Source organism: Somniosus microcephalus, chromosome 8, assembly GCF_052327205.1.
Source record: "Somniosus microcephalus isolate GS21.2 chromosome 8, FLI_Smic_1.0, whole genome shotgun sequence".
Lineage (NCBI taxonomy): Eukaryota > Metazoa > Chordata > Chondrichthyes > Squaliformes > Somniosidae > Somniosus > Somniosus microcephalus.
Window position 1 is genome coordinate 56,776,186 of NC_140994.1, and position 21,158 is coordinate 56,797,343.

The following is a 21,158-nucleotide window of genomic DNA, read 5'->3' on the forward strand; positions in this document are numbered from 1 at the left end:
TTTCTGCTGTTACCAGATGAAGTCCTATTAATATCTGAATGATAATATCAAACCTCAGTAAGATGGAGTTTTCCAGTCCGAGTAAATGGTTTCCAATAAATAGGGTTGACTGCACTGTTTTTGCATCTCACCTAAGGGGCTGAATTTCCACTCGGGTTCTCCCAATCGTCCCTCGTAACTTCAACAGAAGATCAGTGGATACCCTGGAGAAATGGCGTAAATGGCATGTGCCGAGTTTCTCTGGTAGACAATCAAAGAACCACCATGGAAATTCAACCCTTAGAACCTTCATTAATAAGAAACTTGGCCCTTATTGAACTAGATTTTTCCCACAGGTACCACCATATTGGAGACAAATTGTAATGTTTACAAAAGTCTGGCCAGATCACTGGGTCAGAGAATTGTTTTTTTTGTGCAGGGCAATTATTTTAAAACATTCCAAAGTTTTGGTTCTCCTTTAATACCTAGAAAATCTACTTTTGACGTATGAATGAAGTAATAGTTTTTATAACCTGGGTATTTTAATTCACCTTCACTTATCCACTAATGTGGAGCTTTGTATGTTTGCTCTTAGAGTTCACTTACTGTATGCAAACATAAGAGGAAATTGCCTTAAAACTCAGCGCAGGATGTTTAGTTTGGCCTGGTCTGAACACGCCACTAAGTTGTGTTTTGACAAAGGCTAAAAAGGGGCACATTAACCTTGGGGCATGGAGAGGCAATAGAGTCTGGCTTGAAACCAAATCATAGATCGGTATTTTGTTTGGAAAAAGAAATTATATTTGAAAAGGAAACATAATCGGAAGTTTCACTTGCAGCTAATATTTGGCAAACTACAAACTAGATTTTTTTTCCCTGATTACATGTTAATGGAACAGCTTTACCTGCAGGACCGGTTTAAAAAAAAAATCAAATATTTATAAAGAATAGTGGTTAAGATTAGCATCCTTTTATTGAGGTTTCTTCTGTTCTTTTCTACCTGGTTTAACATTTTTGTTTAAATGATGAATTATAGTGACATTATCATTAGTGCTGGCATGAAGAGCATTTGATTGTGTGAGGAAGCCAAGCTACCATCAGCAGGGATCCAATCTTCTTCCTAAATGTGTTTCAACAGCATATGTTAAATTAGCTCCTCACACGGCTTGGCCCACTGAGAAAACCTTTGAAGCCAGTACAAAAATAATTGTAAAATTGATCACAGTAGATAGAACAAAACTGAAGGGCATGAAACTTTTTGTATCTGTTTGATGGTGAAGGATTCCCAGGAACTCAGACTCCCTCTTTTAATGTCTTTATAGTAATGTAACTGCAGTATTTCAGATGGACCGAAGCCATTGTCTCCAGTCCCGCCACAAACTCCGTTCCTGAGCCACTGATTCCATCCCCTTCCCTGCTGCTATCTGAGGCTGAACCAGACTGTTCGCAACCTCGCCATCTTATTCCACCCTGAGCTGAGCTTCCGACCCCATATCCTCTTCATCACCAAGACCGTCTACTTCCACCTCCAGAATATCGCCCATCTCCGCCTCTGCCTCATCTCACCTGCTGCTGAAATCTTCATTTGTGCTTTTACCTCCAGACTCAGCTATTCACATGCTCTCTTGGCAGACCTCTCATCTTCCACCCGCCGTAAACTTGAGCTCATCCAAAACTCTGCTGTCTATATCTTAACTCACACCAAGTCCCGTTCAACTATCACGCCTGTGCTCGCTGAGCTATATTGACTCCAGTAAAGCCTCAAATTTCAAATTCTCATCCTTTTGTTCAAATCCCTCCATGGCTTTGCCCCCTCCCTCTCTCTGTAACCTCCTCTAGCCCTACAACCCTCTGAGAACCCTGTGATTCTCCAATTCTGGCCTCTTCTGCATCCCGGATTTCTTTTGTCCCACCATTGGCAACCGTGCCTTGAGCTGTCTAGGCTCTTAACTCTGGAGTTCCCTCCCTAAACCTCTCTGCATCTCCACCTCTCTCTCCTCTTTTAAGACGCTCCTTAAAACCTAGCACTTTGACCAAGCTTTTGGCCATCTGTCCTAATATCTCCTTATGTGACTTGATGTCAAATTTTTGCCTGATAACGTCCTGTGAAGCACCTTTGGATGTTTTACTATGTTAAAGATGCTATATAAATGTAAGTTGTTGTTGTTTTGCTTCATAGAAAATGTTGATGTTATGCTTGCTGTGGAACGACTATTTTTGAGATGACAAAGTTCTTATTATGTTATAACCACATGGTGCAGATTTTTTTTTTATTCGTTCACGGGATGTGGTCATCGCTGGCAAAGCCAGCATTTATTGCCCATCCCTAGTTGCCTTGAGAAAACTTCTTGAACCGCTGCAATCCATGTGGTGAAGGTACTCCCACGGTGCTGTTAAGGAGGGAGTTCCAGGATTTTGACCCAGCGACAATGAAGGATCGGCGATATACTTCCAAGTCAGGATGATGTGTGACTTGGAGGGGAACTTGGAGGTGGTGGTGTTCTCATGCGCCTGCTGCCCTTGTCCTTCTAGGTGGTAGAGGTCGCGGGTTTGGGAAGTACTGCCAAAGAAGCCTTGGCAAGTTTCTGCAGTGCATCTTGTAGATAGTACACACTGCAGCCACAGTAAGTCGGTGGTGGAGGGAGTGAATGTTTAAGGTGGTGGATGGGGTGCCAATCAAGCGGACTGCTTTGTCCTGGATGGTGTTGAGCTTCTTGAGTGTTGTTGGAGCTGCACACATCCAGGCAAGTGGAGGGTATTCTATCACACTCCTTACTTGTACCTTGCAGATGGTGGAAAGGCAGATTTAGTCACATTAAGAATATGCACAGTGCAAACCATTTTTCAGTTCTGAAAATAATTCTTCACTTTTTCAGCAGTCAAAGAAATAGTTTTTTTTTCCTTTTAAAAATCAAGGGTCAAGTCAGGAATGTTTTGGAATTTATTTTTTATTCATTCATGGGATGTGGGCATCGCTGGCAAGGCCAGCATTTATTGCCCATCCCTAATTGCCCTCGAGAAGGTGGTGGTGAGCTGCCTTCTTGAACCGCTGCAGTCCGTGTGGTGAAGGTACTCCCATAGTGCGGTTAGGGAGGGAGTTCCAGGATTTTGTCCCAGCGATGATGAAAGAACGGAATATTCACTACTCACCCAAATGGGTGCAGTTGCAACAACACTCAAGATTTCTTTATTCACCACTTGCATCTTTTGAAATGGTGAAAAGACTTTTATTTGTGTGTACAGCAAGGCAGGTTGAATAATACCACTCCCACTTTAGACAGTGATTATAAAAGCATCCTCCATTCAGTCACTTAAATTGGTTGGGTCTGAAATGACTTCCATTCTTCAAGTCTTTCTGTGCTTCCAAAAATTCAACAGCCAAATTTGCGAGACATGTGCCCTCATTGCATTTGTTTGCAGCTATAGACAGTAACGTTAGAGATAATGAAGTTATACAGCAGACAATATGATTGTGTGTTTTTTATTATTTAACAACATTAATGTTAAAATACAAAGAGCAGATTTTTCTGATTTTGGCATCGTTGTCAGATTTTACATTGTGTGAGACCACTTCGAGGAAGAACTCTCTCACTGCTTTTTATTATTGCAAATACTACAAAGACAAGTTTTTAATGTTATCATTTAAATTAAAAAAGAGTACAGATTTCCTGCTGGACTACTTTTAAAATTTCTAATAATATTCTCACTGGCCAATAAATGCAACTCCGCACCTGCTTGAATTTGTTTTCATTTGTTCTCTGGATGTGGATGATGCTGGCAAGGCTTCACTTATTGCCCATCCCGAATGCCCTGAGAAGGTGGTGGTGGGCTGTTTCCTTGAATCACTACTGTCCTGTGGTGATGCTGCTGCCATGATAGGGAATACTAGGACACTGACCCAGTGACCATGAAGGGACGCTGATATGTGTCCAAGGCAGGATGGAGCGTGACTTGGAGTTCGGAGGTGATAGTGTTCCCACGACATTGCTACACTAGAGGTCGTTGGGGGGTGGGGGCAGTGGAGGTGCTGTCAAAGTAACCTTGGTGAGTTGCTGCAGTGCATCCTGATATCATGTATACAGCAGCAACAGTATACAGGTGATGGAGGAGGTGGATCTAAAGTCTGGTGACACAGACACCAATCAAGCAAACTCTCCCTTGGATGGTACCGAGCTTCTTGAGTGTTGTTGCGACTGCACTCAATCAAGCGAGTAGAGAATATTACATAACATTCCTGACTTGACCCTTGTAGATGGTGGATAGAGCTTGAGGGGCCAGGAGGTGAGCCACTCATCGCAGAGTATCCAGCCTCTTCCCTGCTCTTGTAGCCTCGGCATTGATATGGTTGGTCCATCCAGTTCAGTTTCTAATCAGTGTCACTTCTAGGATGTTGATGGTGGGGGACTTGGTGATGGTGGTGCCATTGAAGATCAAGGGGAGCTGTCTGGGCTTTCTTTTGTTTAAGGTGATCATTACCAGACACTTATATGGTGCAAATGTTATATGCCACTTGTCAGCCCAAGCCTAGATGTTGTCCAGATCATGCTGTATGCTGGCAAGGGCTCCTTGATTATCACAAGTTGTGTATGAAGTTGAACACTCTGGAATTGTCAGCAAACATGACAAAGGCGAGGCATTTGATGAAGCAGCTGAAGATGGTTTGGCCAAGGCCATTGCCCTGAAGAACTCTCGCAGTGATGTCCTGGGGCAGTGATAACAAGCCTCCAACAACCACAACCATTCTCATTTGTATTTTTGACTGTGCAGAGCTCTACATTTCCCCGATCCAGGACAGTGCATGTGAGGCGCTATAATATTGAGGTATTGCCAGTTCACAACACTCTCAAATTGTACCAGCGTAAGACTGGTATTGGTTGTTTAACGGCAATCATTTATATCCAAACAACAAATAAATCAAACTCTGAACTTTGTACTAGGTCTGAACATTAATTAACAGTTTGCTTGAAAACTTGGGCTGCTTCATGTGATTTGCTGCTTTTGGTTTGACTATCTTATAAAATGAGAGAAGTCAGTCATTTTATGAGAAGAATGTAAAGCTGAATCAGTAAAGGTTGATATTTGAATGGCCACTTGTGGTCATCTTTAGCTTCATTTTTTTTATTGAATGGTAATGTAACATTTTATTTAAATTACATTTATGCTTGCAGTACAAAGCGACATCTGGAGCTGAATCAGCCAAGTATAATTGAGCATATTTTTCCACAGCTGGGAGAATCCATCACCGAAATAGCCAGTAACATGATGCTAGTGGATGAACACATACTGTGGATGTCCCAGAATGAAGAGAAGGCTTGCACCCGAATCGTGCAGTGTGTGGAGTTCATCGCAAGCCTTGTGTTGACCAGCAATACACAGGGTATTTCCAAGGTATTCATTCCAATGCTGCATTTCCTGAACTGATCAGAAAGAATGAAGAGGTTCACTAAGTTTTCAAAAATTGTGCAGATATAAAGATAATACTCCTTCAGCTAGCAGCTGTTCTGTTCATTAGTGAGCATTTATGGTACTACAAATGAGTTAATGGAGCATTGTCAGTAAGGAAAAATATATTTGGCAAACCTTTATTCAGTGAAATGAGCCAGGAGAGCTGTTTCTCAATTTTTTATTTAATGTTTTTTTTACTGAATTCAATAGCATGCTTTCTTGATTGTAGCCTATTATAAATGATATGAGATGGTACTTGTATTTGAATACAGTGAGGGTTTTGCACAGTTCTCTACATTTTGTTTGCAGTAGATCTTAAGAGTTGACATATTCAAGTTCTTTTCTTCAATACAGGAGGCTTGGGACAAATGAAAGGTATGGGTGAGGGGACTTTATGAGCCCAGGGCAGTGTACAGCCTATTTAGGTTAAATAAAAACAGAAAATGCTGGAAATACTCAGCAGGTCAGGCAGCATCTGTGGAGAGAGAAACAGAGTTAATGTTTCAGGTCGATGACCCTTCGTCAGAACTGGAAAAAGTTGGAGATGGAACAGGTTTTTAAGCAAGTGTAGGGATAGGGAAAGGGGGGAGGGGAGGAAAGAACATAGAAACATAGAAGATAGGAGCAGGAGTAGGCCATTCGGCCCCTCGAGCCTGCTCCGCCATTCAATGCGATCATGGCTGATCATCCAAATTCAGTACCCGGTCCCTGCTTTCTCCCCATACCCCTTGATCCCTTTAGCCTTAAGAAATATATCCAACTCCTTCTTGAATATAGGTAATGAATTGGCCTCGACTGCCTTCTGTGGTAGAGAATTCCACATGTTCACCACTCTCTGGGTGAAGAAATTCCTCCTAATTTCTGTCCTAAATGTCCTACCCCTTATCCTTAGACTGTGACCCCTGGTTCTGGACTCCCTGACCATTGGGAACATCCTTCCTGCATCTAGTCTGTCCAGTCCTGTCAGAATTTTATAGGTTTCAATGAGATCCCCTCTCATTCTTCTAAGCTCCAGCGAGTACAAGCCCAATCGACCCAATCTCTCCTCATACGTCATTCCTGCCATCCCAGGTATCAGCCTGGTGAATCTTCACTGAACTCCTTCCATGGCAAGAACATCCTTCCTCAGATAAGGTGGCCAAAACTGCACACAATACTCAAGATGTGGTCTCACCAAGGCCCTGTACAACTGCAGCAAGACATCCTTGTTCCTGTACTCAAACCCACTCGCTACGAAGGCCAACATACCATTTGCCTTCTTAACCGCCTGCTGCACCTGCATGCTTACCTTCAGTGACTGGTGTACAAGGACACCCAGGTCTCGTTGCACTTCCCCTTCTCCCAATCTATTGCCATTCAGATAATAATCTGTCTTCCTGTTTTTGCCACCAAAGTGGATAACCTCACATTTATCCACGTTATATTGCATCTGCCATGCTTCTGCCCAATCACCCAACCTGTCCAAATCATCCTGGAGTTTCTCTGCATCCTCCTCACAGCACACACGCCCACCCAGCTTTGTGTCGTCTGCAAATTTGGAGATATTACATCTAGTTCCCTTGTCTAGATCATTAATATATATTGTGAATAGCTGGGGTCCAAGGACCGATCCCTGTGGTACCCCACTAGTCACTGCCTGCCACTCGGAAAAAGACCCGTTTATTCCAACTCTTTGCTTTCTGTCTGCCAAACAGTTCTCTATCCAAGTCAGTACCTTACCCCCAATCCCATGTGCTTTAACTTTGCACGCTAATCTCTTATACGGGACCTTATCGAAAGCCTTCTGAAAGTCCAAATACACCACATCCACTGGTTCTCCCTTATCTATTTTACCAGTTACACCCTCAAAAAATTCCAGTAGATTAGTCAAGCACGATTTACCTTTTGTAAATCCATGTTGACTTTGTCCGATCCTGTCGCTGTTTTCCAAGTGCTCTGCTATCACATCTTTTATAATGGACTCTAGCATTTTCCCCACTACCGATGTCAGGCTTACTGCTCTGTAATTCCCCGTTTTCTCTCTAACACCTTTTTTGAATAGTTGCGTAACATTAGCTACCCTCCAATCCATGGGTACTGTTCCAGATTCCATTGAATGTTGGAAGATGATCAGCAATGCATCTACTATTTCTAGGGCCACTTCCTTAAGTACCCTAGGATGTAGATTATCAAGCCCTGGGGATTTATCGGCCATCAATCCCATCAATTTTCCTAACACCATTTCCCTACAAATACTGATTTCTTTCAGTTCCTCCCTTTCATCAGACCCTATGTTCCCCAACATCTCTGGGAGGTTATTTGTGTCCTCCTTTGTGCAGACAGAACCAAAATATGTATTTAATTTGTCTGCCATTTCTTTGTTCCCCGTTATAAATTCCCCTGATTCTGACTGACAGGGACCTATGCTTGACTTCACCAATCTTTTTCTCTTCACATATCTATAAAAGCTTTTACAGTCAGTTTTTATGTTCCATGCAAGCTTACTCTCATATTCTATTTTCCCCCTTCTTAATTAATCCCTTTGTCCTCCTTTGTTGAATCCTAAACTGCTCCCAATCCTCAGGTTTACTGCTTTTTCTGGCCAATTTATATGTGCTCTCCTTGGATGTTATGCTATCCCTAATTTCCCTTGTTAGCCACGGTTGAGTCACCTTTTTTGTTTTATTTTTATGTCAAACTGGGATGAACAAATTCTGTAGTTCATCCATGCAATCTTTGAATGTTTGCCATTGCCTATCCACCGTCAACCCTTTGAGTGACATTCCCCAATCAATCCTACCCAACTTGCGCCTCAGACCATCGTAGTTTCCTTTATTTAAATTCAGGACCCTAGTCTCTGAGTCAACTACTTCATTCTCCATCTTAATGAAGAATTTGATCATATTATGATCGCTCTGACCCAAGTGGCCTCGTACAACAAGATTGCTAATTAATCCTTTCTCGTTACATAATACCCAGACTAAGATGGCCTGATCTCTGGTTGGTTCCTTGACATATTGGTCCAGGAAACCATCCTGTAAACACTCCAGGAATTCCTCCTCCACAGTATTGTTACTAATTTGGTTAGCCCAATCTAGATGTAGATTAAAGTCACCCATGTTGACTGCTGTGTCCTTATTGCACGCTTCTCTAATTTCCCTTTTAATGCCATCCCCAACCTCCGCATTACTGTTTGGAGGTCTATACACTACTCCCAATAACGTTTTCTGCCGCTTGGTATTTCTCAGTTCTACCCATACAGATTCCACATCATCAGAGCTAATATCCTTCCTTACAATTGTGTTAATCCCTTCTTTAACCAGCAATGCTACCCGTCCTCCCTTTCCTTTTTGCCTATCTTTCCTGAATATTGAATACCCCTGGATGTTGAGTTCCCAGCCTTGGCCACCCTGGAGCCATGTTTCCGTAATCCCAATCAAATCATATTCGTTTACCTCTATTTGCGCAGCTAATTCATCCACCTTACTACGAATGCTCCTCGCATTAAGACACAAAGCCTTCAGGCTTGCTTTTTTAACGCTCTTAGACCTATTAGAATTATTATTTACTGTGGCCATGTTTGATTTAAACCGTTGATTTCTCTGACTGCCACTTTTGTTTTTCTCCTTCCTATCTTTTGCTTTTATCCTTGTTTCCCTTTCCTCTGTCCCCCTGCTCAGGTTCCCAACCCCCTGCCATTTTAGTTTAAACCCTCCCCCAGAGCACTAGCAAACACTCCCCCTAGGACATCGGTCCTGGCCCTGCCCAGGTGCAAACCGTCCGGTTTGAACTGGTCCCACCTCCCCCAGAACCGGTTCCAATGTCCCAGGAATTTGAATCCCTCCCCCTCGCACCATTCCTCTAGCCACGTATTCATCTGAAATATCCTTCTATTTCTACTCTGACTAGCACGTGGCACTGGTAGCAATCCTGAGATTACTACCTTTGAGGTCCTATTTTTTAATTACCTCCTACAAAAGAGAAGGTCTGTGATAGGATGGAAGGCAGGAGAGACTTATTTAGATTATTTAGAGCCTATTTAGGTTGCTGACGTAAGCAGTGGGTCTGGGATCTTTTTCATCTTCCATTGTTCCTTCAACTGACGCTGATTCAGGGGCTCTAATATGATGATGGGCCTGTAGAAAGGGGGCCACACCTCCTCACTTCATACAGCACTCACCCGGAATGTCAAATTGCTTTGTTCACATGTCTGTTGTAAAGTGTTATATTGCACCACAGAGGCAGAAGATGGTTCATTTTAGAAAAAATACAACGTATTGAGGTACAGTTTTTATAATGGATGCAGGATTGAAGCAGCAATCTAACGTTTCAAAAAATACTGCTGTTTTTTGGGGTCTTTTCTAACCTTTTTTTTTACCTTAGATTGTTTTGGCTGTTGTATCTTAGATCAATCTCATGGATGAGTTCAAACTCACTGTACCTTTGGGAGTGTCTATTCTTGATTTGAGATCTAGGTAAATTTTCAATAATGCACTTGGGAAATGAACAGCAAACCTTATCTGGTAATTGCATTTCGGAACTGGATTTATCTTGTGCCTTCTCACTCCAAACTCACATTTTATATTTGAAATACCAAGCAATTTTATTTTGCAAAAGATAAATAGACACCTAAGTAACAGTAATATAGTAATACGGTAATATAGAAGTATCTCTAAATTTACAGTAGCTAACCTTCCACGTAACTCCTCATGTAGTCAAAATAATAGAAAGATTGACATTCTGAAAACTAAACTAATCCTTTATAAATCATTTTTTAGAACACAGAAGGGTGAATTTTGTGTTTCCCAACTGGGTGTTAAGTGTCGCCAACGAGAAGTGCAGAACGGAAGATCTAGTGGAGAAGTTCATACGGCAACAACAGAAACTGCCTGATTTCCCCCTGATTAAATGAATGGAAGGAAAATCAGGCTGATTCTATAACAGGTGTGCCCTCTGACCCACCCAAATTTCCTCTCTGCGCTCCATCCAGGCGATGCTTAACACCCAGATGGGAACGATGCAATGCTGTCCCTCAGGGCTTCTCCTTTGTTTTCAGGAATATTAAACTATCAATCCTTTACAAACTGGCTTCTGGTTGTTTCACTTGAGATTTCAAACTGCCCTCACGATTGAAACAGAATCAGTCTCTTTATTATATCTTAAAAAGGGTTACTGGAACTTCTTGGATTTTGAATATTTGTCCCCTTAAGTTTTAAAAAAGAAGCTGTCAATAAAAAAGAAACCAATCAGATAGTGTTGTTTATGTTTGAATTATTCTGCTCTTTAATCTATAACCGGTGAAACTTTGTGACATTGTATTGGGATAGGCATGGTGCAAAATTTTGGCTGAGCTAGCTGTTAAAACTCCTTATAATCAAAACTCCTCAGGAGTTGATTCCAGTGGGATGGCACTCACTGGTACCCTTCAATACGAATGCCACCAGAGTTTGTAGGATCAGTGAGAAGACAGCTAATTACTATGAGGCAGGTAGGCACAAATGCCACTTCAGGCACACCTCTAACGTCCGCCTGTTCCATGTGCCCTGAAACTTTGGCATCTGCCTGCCTTCGGCGGGGGTTTCCAGGCCCCCCTCCCCAACTCTGCTCACAGACCCCTTGGCCTCCTAGGCAGGGCAACCAGTCTGTTAAACAAAAAATAAAAAATGATTTTCTTTGAGATCCAGGCTGCTTGCCTGGTATGGACCCCATTGCTGGAGCCCACAGCCACCCTTTGGCTAGCTAAGCCAAAATTTTGCACCATCTTCTTTTTGTGTCTTCTCGCTGTTCCCTTTGGGGAACAGTGTGGCGTAGTGGAAGGATTCGCTAGCTGATTAACAGTCTGTCTGGCCTCGTTAACGCTCCTTCCATGGCCGATTTTGCACCATGCCTATCCCAATACAATGTTACAAAGTTTCACCGGTTATAGATTAGAGAGGGGAATAATTCAAACATAAACAACACTATCCGATTGGTTTCAGTTTTATTGACAGCTTCTTGTTTAAAACTTAAGGGTACCCCTCACCTCACTCACTGTCTACTGATACACTGGGTCCCAATCCAACCTAAGGAGCAGGACCTCCCGCCATAGGGAGTCCCCGTTCCTTTTCGGTCAGGTGCCGGTAAGGAGTGGGCGGGCATTCCTACCTTACAGGGCAACCAGGAAACTCCTGGAAACGGCGGAGAACTGGTGCAACCGGGGATCAACTGTTTTCCTGGGTCTTCTGGTCTGCAGCTGGAGTTATGGCAGGAGACTGGCAGAACCCCGTAGAAATTATGGTTGGCTTAAAGGGGCAGTCACCAAACCCCAAACTAGATTTTTTTAAAAATATCACAGTTGTAAACTTGTCAATATTTAATCACTATTGAAAAGGTATGGATTCATGAAATGATGACATCTATAATGGCGGTTGAATGGTTATTCCTGCATTTTAGTAAAACACAGTAAGACCTTCAGCTTTCTTATTTGCTTGTTAGCCCACATTTAATTGCATCGATAAACTAGATTGTACTCCTACGGAGATTGTGTTGAACAAACAGTTAATTCATATTATTGCCCTGATACTTTGTTTTTCTCTGTCAATACTGAAACATTGCCAACCCTCGCCGATAAATGATCATAAAGATTTGACCTTAAAAGAGCTACGTGCCACACATGAGGTCTACTTAATGTCCTTTCAGCTGAAATAAAGGTCAAATCCTGAGCATTGTCCAGCAGCAGGATCAACCTTTTGAATAGCTTCACTAATCATGGCTTAAAAAGAAATACAGGTAGCTGTGGAGTTATACAAACTATACGTTGAAATATAGCCCAGCTATTTGGAGTCTGCCATCTAAACATATAGTCCCAACTATGTTTGGTGATCTGGTCAATAAAATTAATATATATATATATTTTAAAACCTATTCTGTAATAAATAATATGGAATATGAAATGTCTGAGCAAGATCTGAAAATCAAATTGTTATAAGCATTGTTACCAGCTGCTTTAAGAATTCAAAGTAGTGAATGTAAAGCTTTTTTGTAATATACAGTTGAAACCTTCAGGCAAGAAAATGTTAAGTTTGTATTTAAAACCAATGAGAGGTGCTGTAATATATTCTTGCCTGAAGGGTTTTAATAATTAAAATGTTCACATGAATATACACTTAAAATTGCACTTTCTCTGTTGAAACAATGCAAGATATAACCTATGACCTCTTGTGCTCTCACTAAAGGGGAGCAATTTGCATTATGCAGGTAGGATTTCTGTTAAATATTTCAGGCTCCCCAACCATGTTTCTTGTTGTTAATTCACATCAGTCTGTGACTACATCTTTCTGTCAAAGCAGGCTGGGTATTAAAATGCACTTTGCATGTTAATGTCATTTTATTATGCAAGCTGCAATCATGCTAACTTGAATTTTGTTGATTGCGGTCCAAGTTCTGTAGGCAAACTCTGCTGTTTAGTCATTCAGACAATAATAACATCCCTGTTTTGTGTAACTTATATTCAGATATGTGTCTTTGAGCTTTTTTAATTTGTCTTAATGAACCTTTTCTGTCTTGCGTCCATTAAAGCTGAAATTAAGTAAGGTTTAATGCCGACTGTAAATAAAATAAAGCAGTGTTTCTTTTACAATGTCACGCGATGCTGAGCAATTTCTGTTCCTCTTGGATGACTGCCAGCCAGCAATTAATGATACTGAATTGGCTCATTGAGATTGCATGGTTTTCCCCGAGACTGAAAATGAAAAAAACAGCAAAAGATTGTAGTAGAAAAGGCAAAATTATAAGAATAAAAAAATTACCACATCAAGTAACCTATATTTGGGGTATGTGCCATCTTTCAACTGGTTTCATTGAAATTCCTTTTGGTCTACTATGTTCTCACCAGGTTTCCATGAATATCGCACTGGAGGCCTTCATGATCAAGCCAGCTAGTTTCACAGGCATGACATGCACTGCCTTCCAGAAAATGGGTCCGAATCCAGGGAGATCATTGATCCGTGACGTGGGTAGACGGGATTGGGAGGCTGAGTATCGTCGAGACCAACATCTGAATTTCAAATGCAATACAGGCAATCTCGCCAGTTCTCTAGTGAATTTCCCAGTTAAGGTAAGGATGATTTGTGGTGGGCAAGTGAAGGCAAGTATTTTGATGCAACTGTCTCTCAAAACATCAGGCTGATTACTTTCTTGATTAACCTCTCATTCCAAAAGGAATATTGCTTCCCCAAATCACTAATTGCAGCAAGGGCCATTCACGGATTATAATAGCTTTTTGTTAATTATAATGTGAAATATATAACTTGTACAGTACTTTATATAAATTACATTTATTGTGAATAAGAAGACAAGCTCCAAATTTCAAACAGTAAGAGAATTATGCAACTTATTGTTCTGACGGGTATAAAAATAATTGAATTCTTCGCATTACCTCATCACACCACAGTAAGATGAAAAGCAGTTTAATCTGCAGTGGATAAAATTTTGGCCTGTAATTTGCGGTCAGCAGTGAAGCAAAGACGTTCGCCGCTGGCCCCAAAGTAAGCTTCCCACAAATGTCTCTCAATCTCTGGGGCGAGATGGTCGGCTTTTCCAACGGTCAGTTGAGATCAGTGCAGTGTAGTGGGAATTCCATAGCGTGAGCTGTTGTGACGGCAACAAGCTGTCTAAGCAGCCAATCAGGGAACAGTAGCATAGTGGTAATGTCACTGGGCTAGTAATCCAGAGACGTCAGTTCAAATCCCACCATGGCAGCTGGGGAATATAAATTCAGTTAATTAAATAAATCTCGAATAAAAAGCTAGTATCAGTAATGGTAACCATGAAACTATCGGATTGTTGTAAAAACCCATCTGGTTCACTAATGTTCTTTAGGGATTAAATCTGCTGTCCTTACCTGGTCTGGCCTATATGTGACTCCAGACCCACAGCAATGTGGTTGATTCTTAACTGCCCTCTGAAATGGCTTAGCAAGTCACTCAGTTGTAACTAACCGCTACGAAACAAAATAATAAGAATGAAACCAGATGGACCACCCGGCATCGACCTCAGCACAGGCTACGAACATGGCAATGGCACACACAGCCCAGTCAACCCTGCAAAGTCCTCCTCACCAACATCTGGGGACTTGTGCCAAAATTGGGAGAGCTGTCCCACAGATTAGTTGAGCAACAGCCTGACATAGTCATACTCACAGAATCATACCTTTCAGTCAATGTCCCGAACTCCTCCATCACCATCCCTGGGTATGTCCTGTCCCACCGGCAGGACAGACACACCAGGGGTGGTGGCACAGTGGTATACAGTCGGGAAGGTGTGGCCCTGGGAGTCCTCAACATTGACTCCGGACCCCATGAAGACTCATGGCTTCAGGTCAAGCAGGTGCAAGGAAACCTCCTGCTGATTACCACCTACTGCCCTCCCTCATCTAATGAATCAGTATTCCTCCGTGTTGAACACCACTTGGAATAAGCACCGAGAGTAGCAAGGGCACAGAATGTACTCTGGGTGGGGGACTTCAATGCCCATCACCAAGAGTGGCTCGGTAGCACCACTACTGACCGAGCTGGCCGAGTCCTGAAAGACATAACTGCCAGTTTGGGCCTGCGACAGGTGGTAAGTGAACCAACACGAGGGAAAAACCTACTTGACCTCATCCTCACCAATCTACCTGTTGCAGATGCATCTGTTCATGACAGCATTGGCAGCAGTGATCACCGCACAGTCATTGTGGAGACGAAGTCCCGTCTTCACACTGAGAACACACTCCATCATGTTGTGTAGCACTAGCACCGTGCTAAATGGGATAGATTCAGAACAGATCTAGCAGCTCAAAACTGGGCATCCATGAGGCACTATGGGCCATCAGCAACAGCAGAATTGTATTCCATGACAATCTGTAACCTCATGGCCCGGCATATCCCTCACTCTACCATTACCACCAAGCCAGGGGACCAACACTGGTTCAACAATGAGTGTAGAAGAGCATGTCAGGAGCAGCATCAGGCGTACCTAAAAATGAGGTGCCAAACTGGGGAAGCTGCAACACAGGACTACATGTATGCTAAAAAGCGGAAGCAGCATGCTATAGACAGGGCTAAGCAATCCCACAATCAACAGATCAGATCAAAGCTCTGCAGTCCTGCCACATCCAGTCGTGAATGGTGGTGGACCATTAAACAACTAACAGGAGGAGGAGCAATATTACCGTGGAAAAACCAAAGTTTTCGTCAGTTTCACTGATTTCACTGATTTCCCTGATTACATTGATTGATGGCTATGATGGGGGGGGTGGGGGGGTGGACACAGCGCAGCCAGTGTCGGAGTAGTGAAGGACTGACCGTGACTTCAGGATTTCTGCGTTAGGATACGCATGCGCTAACTCCTAAAGTTGCAGTCAGTTTCTGCTGTTATTACTCACCGCAAATTTCAGGCCAAAATTTCTGTATATTATAATATGGCCATTTTGCATGATGAAGATTGAGACAATTAATATTCAAGGTTTTGAAGGAAAAAAGACATTTATATATGATGTCGCCCAGAAATGTCACTACCAACTTAGTGCACAATGAATTACTTTGAAATGCAGTAAGTAAATGATTGCACAAACAGAAAATTCTTTTTTTGCTCCAATCAGTGTTTCAAATAAAGCAGCTTGATCAGGTCAGTGCGGTGTGTTCAAACTCGGTGGAGAATATTCTCACAAGTTTAACATATGATTAAGGTCAACCAATTATCAAATAGTAATATATAGAAGGGAAGTTCAGGAGAAATTAGTTATTAAAGGACCAGGCTGTATCTTGACTGTCTTCAAGCAGTTACCAATTATTACTTAGAATCATAGAATGATACAGCACAGATGGAGGCCATTCAGCCCATCATACCTGTGCCGGCTCTTTGGTAGAGCTATCCAACTCGTCTCATTCAATGTTCCCCCTAATTTTTCTTGGGTGCGCAGCCCCTTTAATGGGCTGCGCGGCGCATTCAGTTTCGCGCATGTGCGCAATTTAACATTGGAAAAGCTGGTCTCGTGCTGTGCGGGACCAGCAGAGAGCTGCGCAGTCACGCAGCTTAGAGGGAACTTTGGTCCCATTCCTTTGCTCTTTCCCTTGCAAATATTTTCCCTTCAAGTATTTATCCAATTCCCTTTTGAATGTCACTATTGAATCTGCTTCCACTACCCTTTCAGGCAGTGCATTCCAGATCACAAAAACTCGCAGTGTAAAAAAAAAAAAAAATTCCTCATGTCACCTCTGGTTCATTTGCCAGTCACCATAAATCTGTGTCCTCCAGTTTCGACCCTTCTACCACTAGAAACAGTTTCTCTTTATTTATTCTATCAAAACCATTCATGATTTTGAACACCTCTATCAAATCTCCTCTTAACCTTCTCTGCTCTATGGAGAACAACCCAGCTTCTCCATTCAGTCCACATAACTGACATTCCTCATTCCTGGTACCATTCTAGTAAATCACTTCTGCACCCTCTCAAAGGCCTTGACACCCTTCCTAAAGTGTGGTGCCTAGAATTGAACACAATACTCCAGCTGGGGCCTAACCAGTGCTTTATACAGGTTTAGCATAACTTCCTTGCTTTTGTACTCTATGCCTCTATTAATAATGTCAAGGATCCCGTATTTTTTTTACCAGCCTTCTAAACTTGTCCTGCCACCTTCAAAGATTTGTGCAGATCCATCCCCAGATCTCCCTGTTCCTGCACCACCTTTAAAATTGTATCATTTAGTTTATATTCCCACCAAAATGTATCACTTCATTAAATTTCATCTGCCGTATGTGGTATGCCCATTTCAACAGTCTGTGTCCTCCTGAAGTCTGTTACTATCCGCCTCATTGTTTACTACATTTGCAAGTTTCATGTTATTTGCAAACTTTGAAATTATGCCCTGTGTACCCAAGTCCAGGTCATTAATATATATCAAAAAGAGCGGTGATCCTAATACCGACCCCTGGGGAACACTACTGTGTACTTCCCTCTAGTCTGAAAAACAACCATTCACCACTCTGCTTTCTGTCCCTTAGCCAAATTCGTATCCATACTGCCACTGTCCCTTTAATCCCATGGGCTTCAATTTTGCTTAATTAGCTTACTTTCATAATGGTTTGATTCCATTTTTATTCAACATTTATTAGAATCTTTCCAAGTGTTTTTACTCTCTCATTTCCCCCTCCCCTTTTGGTCTGCCTGTGCCAAGGTCCCCTGCAGGCAAGAGGCTAATGACTGATTGGCACCCTGGCCTCTGCCAATCACAATCTGAGAATGCTGTATGGGTAACCTAGCACTTAATTTTCCTACTGTCTCACGAGTCACTTGACTCTCCTCTGCAACATGTTAATTTAACATGCTGTGCCACTGCCCCATCTTATAACATGTGTTTTGGGAAGTAGTGCACTTCACACAACGGTAAAGTCAAACCAATCCTGCACGTGATAATATCATGACTATATATACCACTCCATCTGAGTATCTGCTGTATACTACCACTTTATGGCAATAATATTTCACTTGCACTCTGCTGTGGTATTGATCCAGTAAGAGATTTTTGTGTTTCAGTACAATAGCCTAATGATTATTTAAAAGGTTTATATATGGTACTGAATCTCCACTTTGAATTTTCAAATGGTAAACAGCTCCATTTGATGAGAGACAGCTAACACAACCTAATTAGAAGTTTTAATAACACCCTCAGTGCTTAAAAAGAAGTCACCACTGAAACAAAGTAGTAAGGAGAAACTTTACCCAGCGAGTGGTTAGAATGTGCAACTCGCTGCCACAAGGAGTAGAGGAGGCGAATGGCATCGACGCATTTAAGGGGAAGCTAGATAAACACATGAGGGAGAAAGGAATCGAAGGTTATGCTGATAGGAGCAGATGAAGAGTGGTGGCAGGAGGCTCGTGTGGGACATAAAAACAATGCCATTTGCACTAGTTAGGCCGAATGGCCTGTTTCTGTGCTGGACATTCTTTGTAAAATGATAGAATTTTGACCTTCAAGGAACATTTCAGCATTGTGAATCAGCTGTGCAGGAACCAGAAAAGTGGCCGTCGATTGAACTCACCCAATCCCTGCTAGAAGCTGCCACATGTGCAGGATGTTTTCATCAGGCTGCAAGTATTGCTCTCACACAATATGCAAGAGCTTAACTTAAGCATTTGCCCTGCATGAAAATGAGGGCCCGGAGTAAAATCGATGGATTTCCTCAGCTGAAAGTCCCGCCCAGTCTTAGTTTTGACAATTCACAATGAGTGTTCATGGATGCTCTTCAAAGGACAGAGTGGTATTTGATCTTTTGATGGGGGCGGGGGGCGCAGTGGCTGAGCATCAAAGCGTATAAAATGTTTATGTTGAAATAGCGCCTGGCTAAATGTGCAGAGTGGCATAGTGGTTAGCACTGTTGCCTCACAGCACCAGGGACCCGGGTTCGAATCCGGCCTCAGGCGACTGTCTGTGTGGAGTTTGCACATTCTCCCCGTGTTTGCGTGGGTTTTCTCCGGGTGCTCCGGTTTCCTCCCACAGTCCAAAGATGTGCGGGTTAGGTTGATTGGCTATGATAAATTGACCCTTAGTGTTAGGGGGATTAAATACGTGGGGTTACAGGGATAGGGTGGGATATGTGTTGGTGTTGGTGTAGGGGTTACGGGGATCGGGTGGGATATGTGTCGGTGCAGGCTCGATGGGCCGAAATGGCCTCTATCTGCACTGTGGGGTTTCTGTGATTCTGTGAGGACAGTAGGTGGCCTCAGGAGAATGGAGATAGGTTAGAAGATTGGGTGGATAGATGTCAAATGAAATCTAGTATGGAGAAATGTGGTACATCATAAGTGGGAGAATAAGGAGAGGAAAGGAGCAGCGAGTCAGGGTTTCAGATACATAGATCTAAGCTGCAAAAAAGCATATGGGATCCAAGCTTTTCTATATAGGAGCATAGAGTAAAAAGCAAAAAAGGAATGCTAAACCAATACAAAGCATTGGTTAGGTTGTGTTAGAATAGTGTGTCTAGTTTTGGGTGCCTTACTGTAGGAAGCACGTCAAGACCATGGAGCGAGTACAGAAAAGATTGGTTTAAATGATACCAGGGAAGAAAGGGTTTAGTTATGAGGAGAAACTCTTTTGATTAGAACAAAGAATGTTAAGAGATCTGATAGAGGTGTTCAAAATTATGAGGGGATCTGATGAGGTAAATACAAAAAAAAACTGTTTCCGCTGGCTAGTGAATCAGTAACTAGAGAGCAAAAAATTTGCAATCATTAAAAGAAAAAAGGAGGAGGTTAGGATCGTTTCTTTTCTAAACTGAGGGCTGTTAAGACATGGAATGCCCTACCAGTGGAAGCAGAATCAATAATAGCTTTAAATGGGAAGTGGATAAATATTTGAAAAAGAAAAAATTGAAAGGGTATGCTCTGCCCATTTGTACCTCAAAATTGCACGTCATAGGACCCTAATTTGCATATTACAAGTGGTCTGTCACCAGAAACGAGCCAGTGCTCTGGCCACCCATCTAACGACACTTCCCAAGATGGCAGTAAGTGACCTGATGCTATTTTCAGGCTGTTACCGCCCTGTTTACAATAGGGAGAGGCACTGAAAATCAGCCCGAAGTCTTAGCCCTTGTAATTGCACAGTGCAAATATTAGCATGTGAGTGCTTAGTGCATTTATATGCAAATTGTTTATCTGATTAACTGTTCAGTAAATCCTCTGCTTGGTAACTATGGATAAGCATATTAATATCCAGTCACCCAGTCTCCCAGTAGAAATTACTATCCAACTGACTGACTATTTCTGCTGTCCTGGACAGTTGAGTGTCTAGATCCTCATTGTCATGTGGCCTGCAGTATCACCATATTCGATAGTTTCAAATCTTTGTAATAGCTACAGCAAGTCAATTGGCTGTTTCACTTTACCTTTCGGTACTGTCTATTTATAGATGATAATGGGTCTCAGGGTCGATACTGATTTGCATGAAGTTCTGAGGCCATTGTACATGCACCAACTTGCAATTTGGCAAGTTTTCTCACTTGGGAGTTTTGCAAGTTGTGGGACTTGAACTGTTTTATCAACCTTTTGCAAATTTAATGTCCCACTGTACATTTTATATTCATTAAATATAGATACAGAGAACTAGAGAAAAGCAGAAAATCATAGTTTGAGCAGAATGTTGAATATTCTGAAATGTGCAATGTGGGAAATAGAGCAGGCAGGGTGATCTAAACTTCTGAACTGCTGCTCATAACTTTTCAGAAACCCGAATACCTGTAAACAATGTTCCCCTTAATTTTATTGGGGGTGCGCGGCTCCTTTCAGGGGCTGTGCGGCCCATTCTGTGCGAAACTTAACTTTGAAAAAGCCGGTCCCGGGCTGCCTGGGACCGGCAGAGAGTTGCATGGCCATGCAGCTTATAGGGAACATTGTCTGTAAACCTTTGAAAAAACAATGGGCCATAATTTGCTGTGGCAGGGACCTGCCGTTAGTTAGACTTGCCCTTGCATGTTTAGGTTTTTACATTTTTTGCATGGCAAGTTGCCGGAAGTGCGAGCTGATAATGTTGCAGCGAGGGAAACCAGCATCTGGGACCTGAGTGAGCAGGGAAAACGACTGTGTATCTCCTTAAACAATCAGATTGAAGAATTGTGAAATAGTAGCACAAGGACTAAGAAGGAAGTGTAAATTAGAGTGGATGAATTCAATGCCAAATCAGGTAAAGAAAGAAAAATAAAGAGAGGGAAAGAAAGATTGGATTAAGAGAGAGAGG

General features: G+C 42.3%; 1 protein-coding gene across 1 annotated transcript in view; it reads left to right on the forward strand.

Moving 5' to 3' along the window:
- Positions 1-21,158, forward strand: part of adgra1b (adhesion G protein-coupled receptor A1b) — a 1,141,355-nt gene that overhangs the window by 457,623 nt on the left and 662,574 nt on the right. The window contains exons 11-12 of the mRNA XM_085994744.1: positions 5,206-5,367; positions 13,277-13,498. Coding sequence (XP_085850870.1) covers positions 5,206-5,367; positions 13,277-13,498 — 384 coding nt within the window. The remainder of the gene's footprint in view (positions 1-5,205; positions 5,368-13,276; positions 13,499-21,158) is intronic.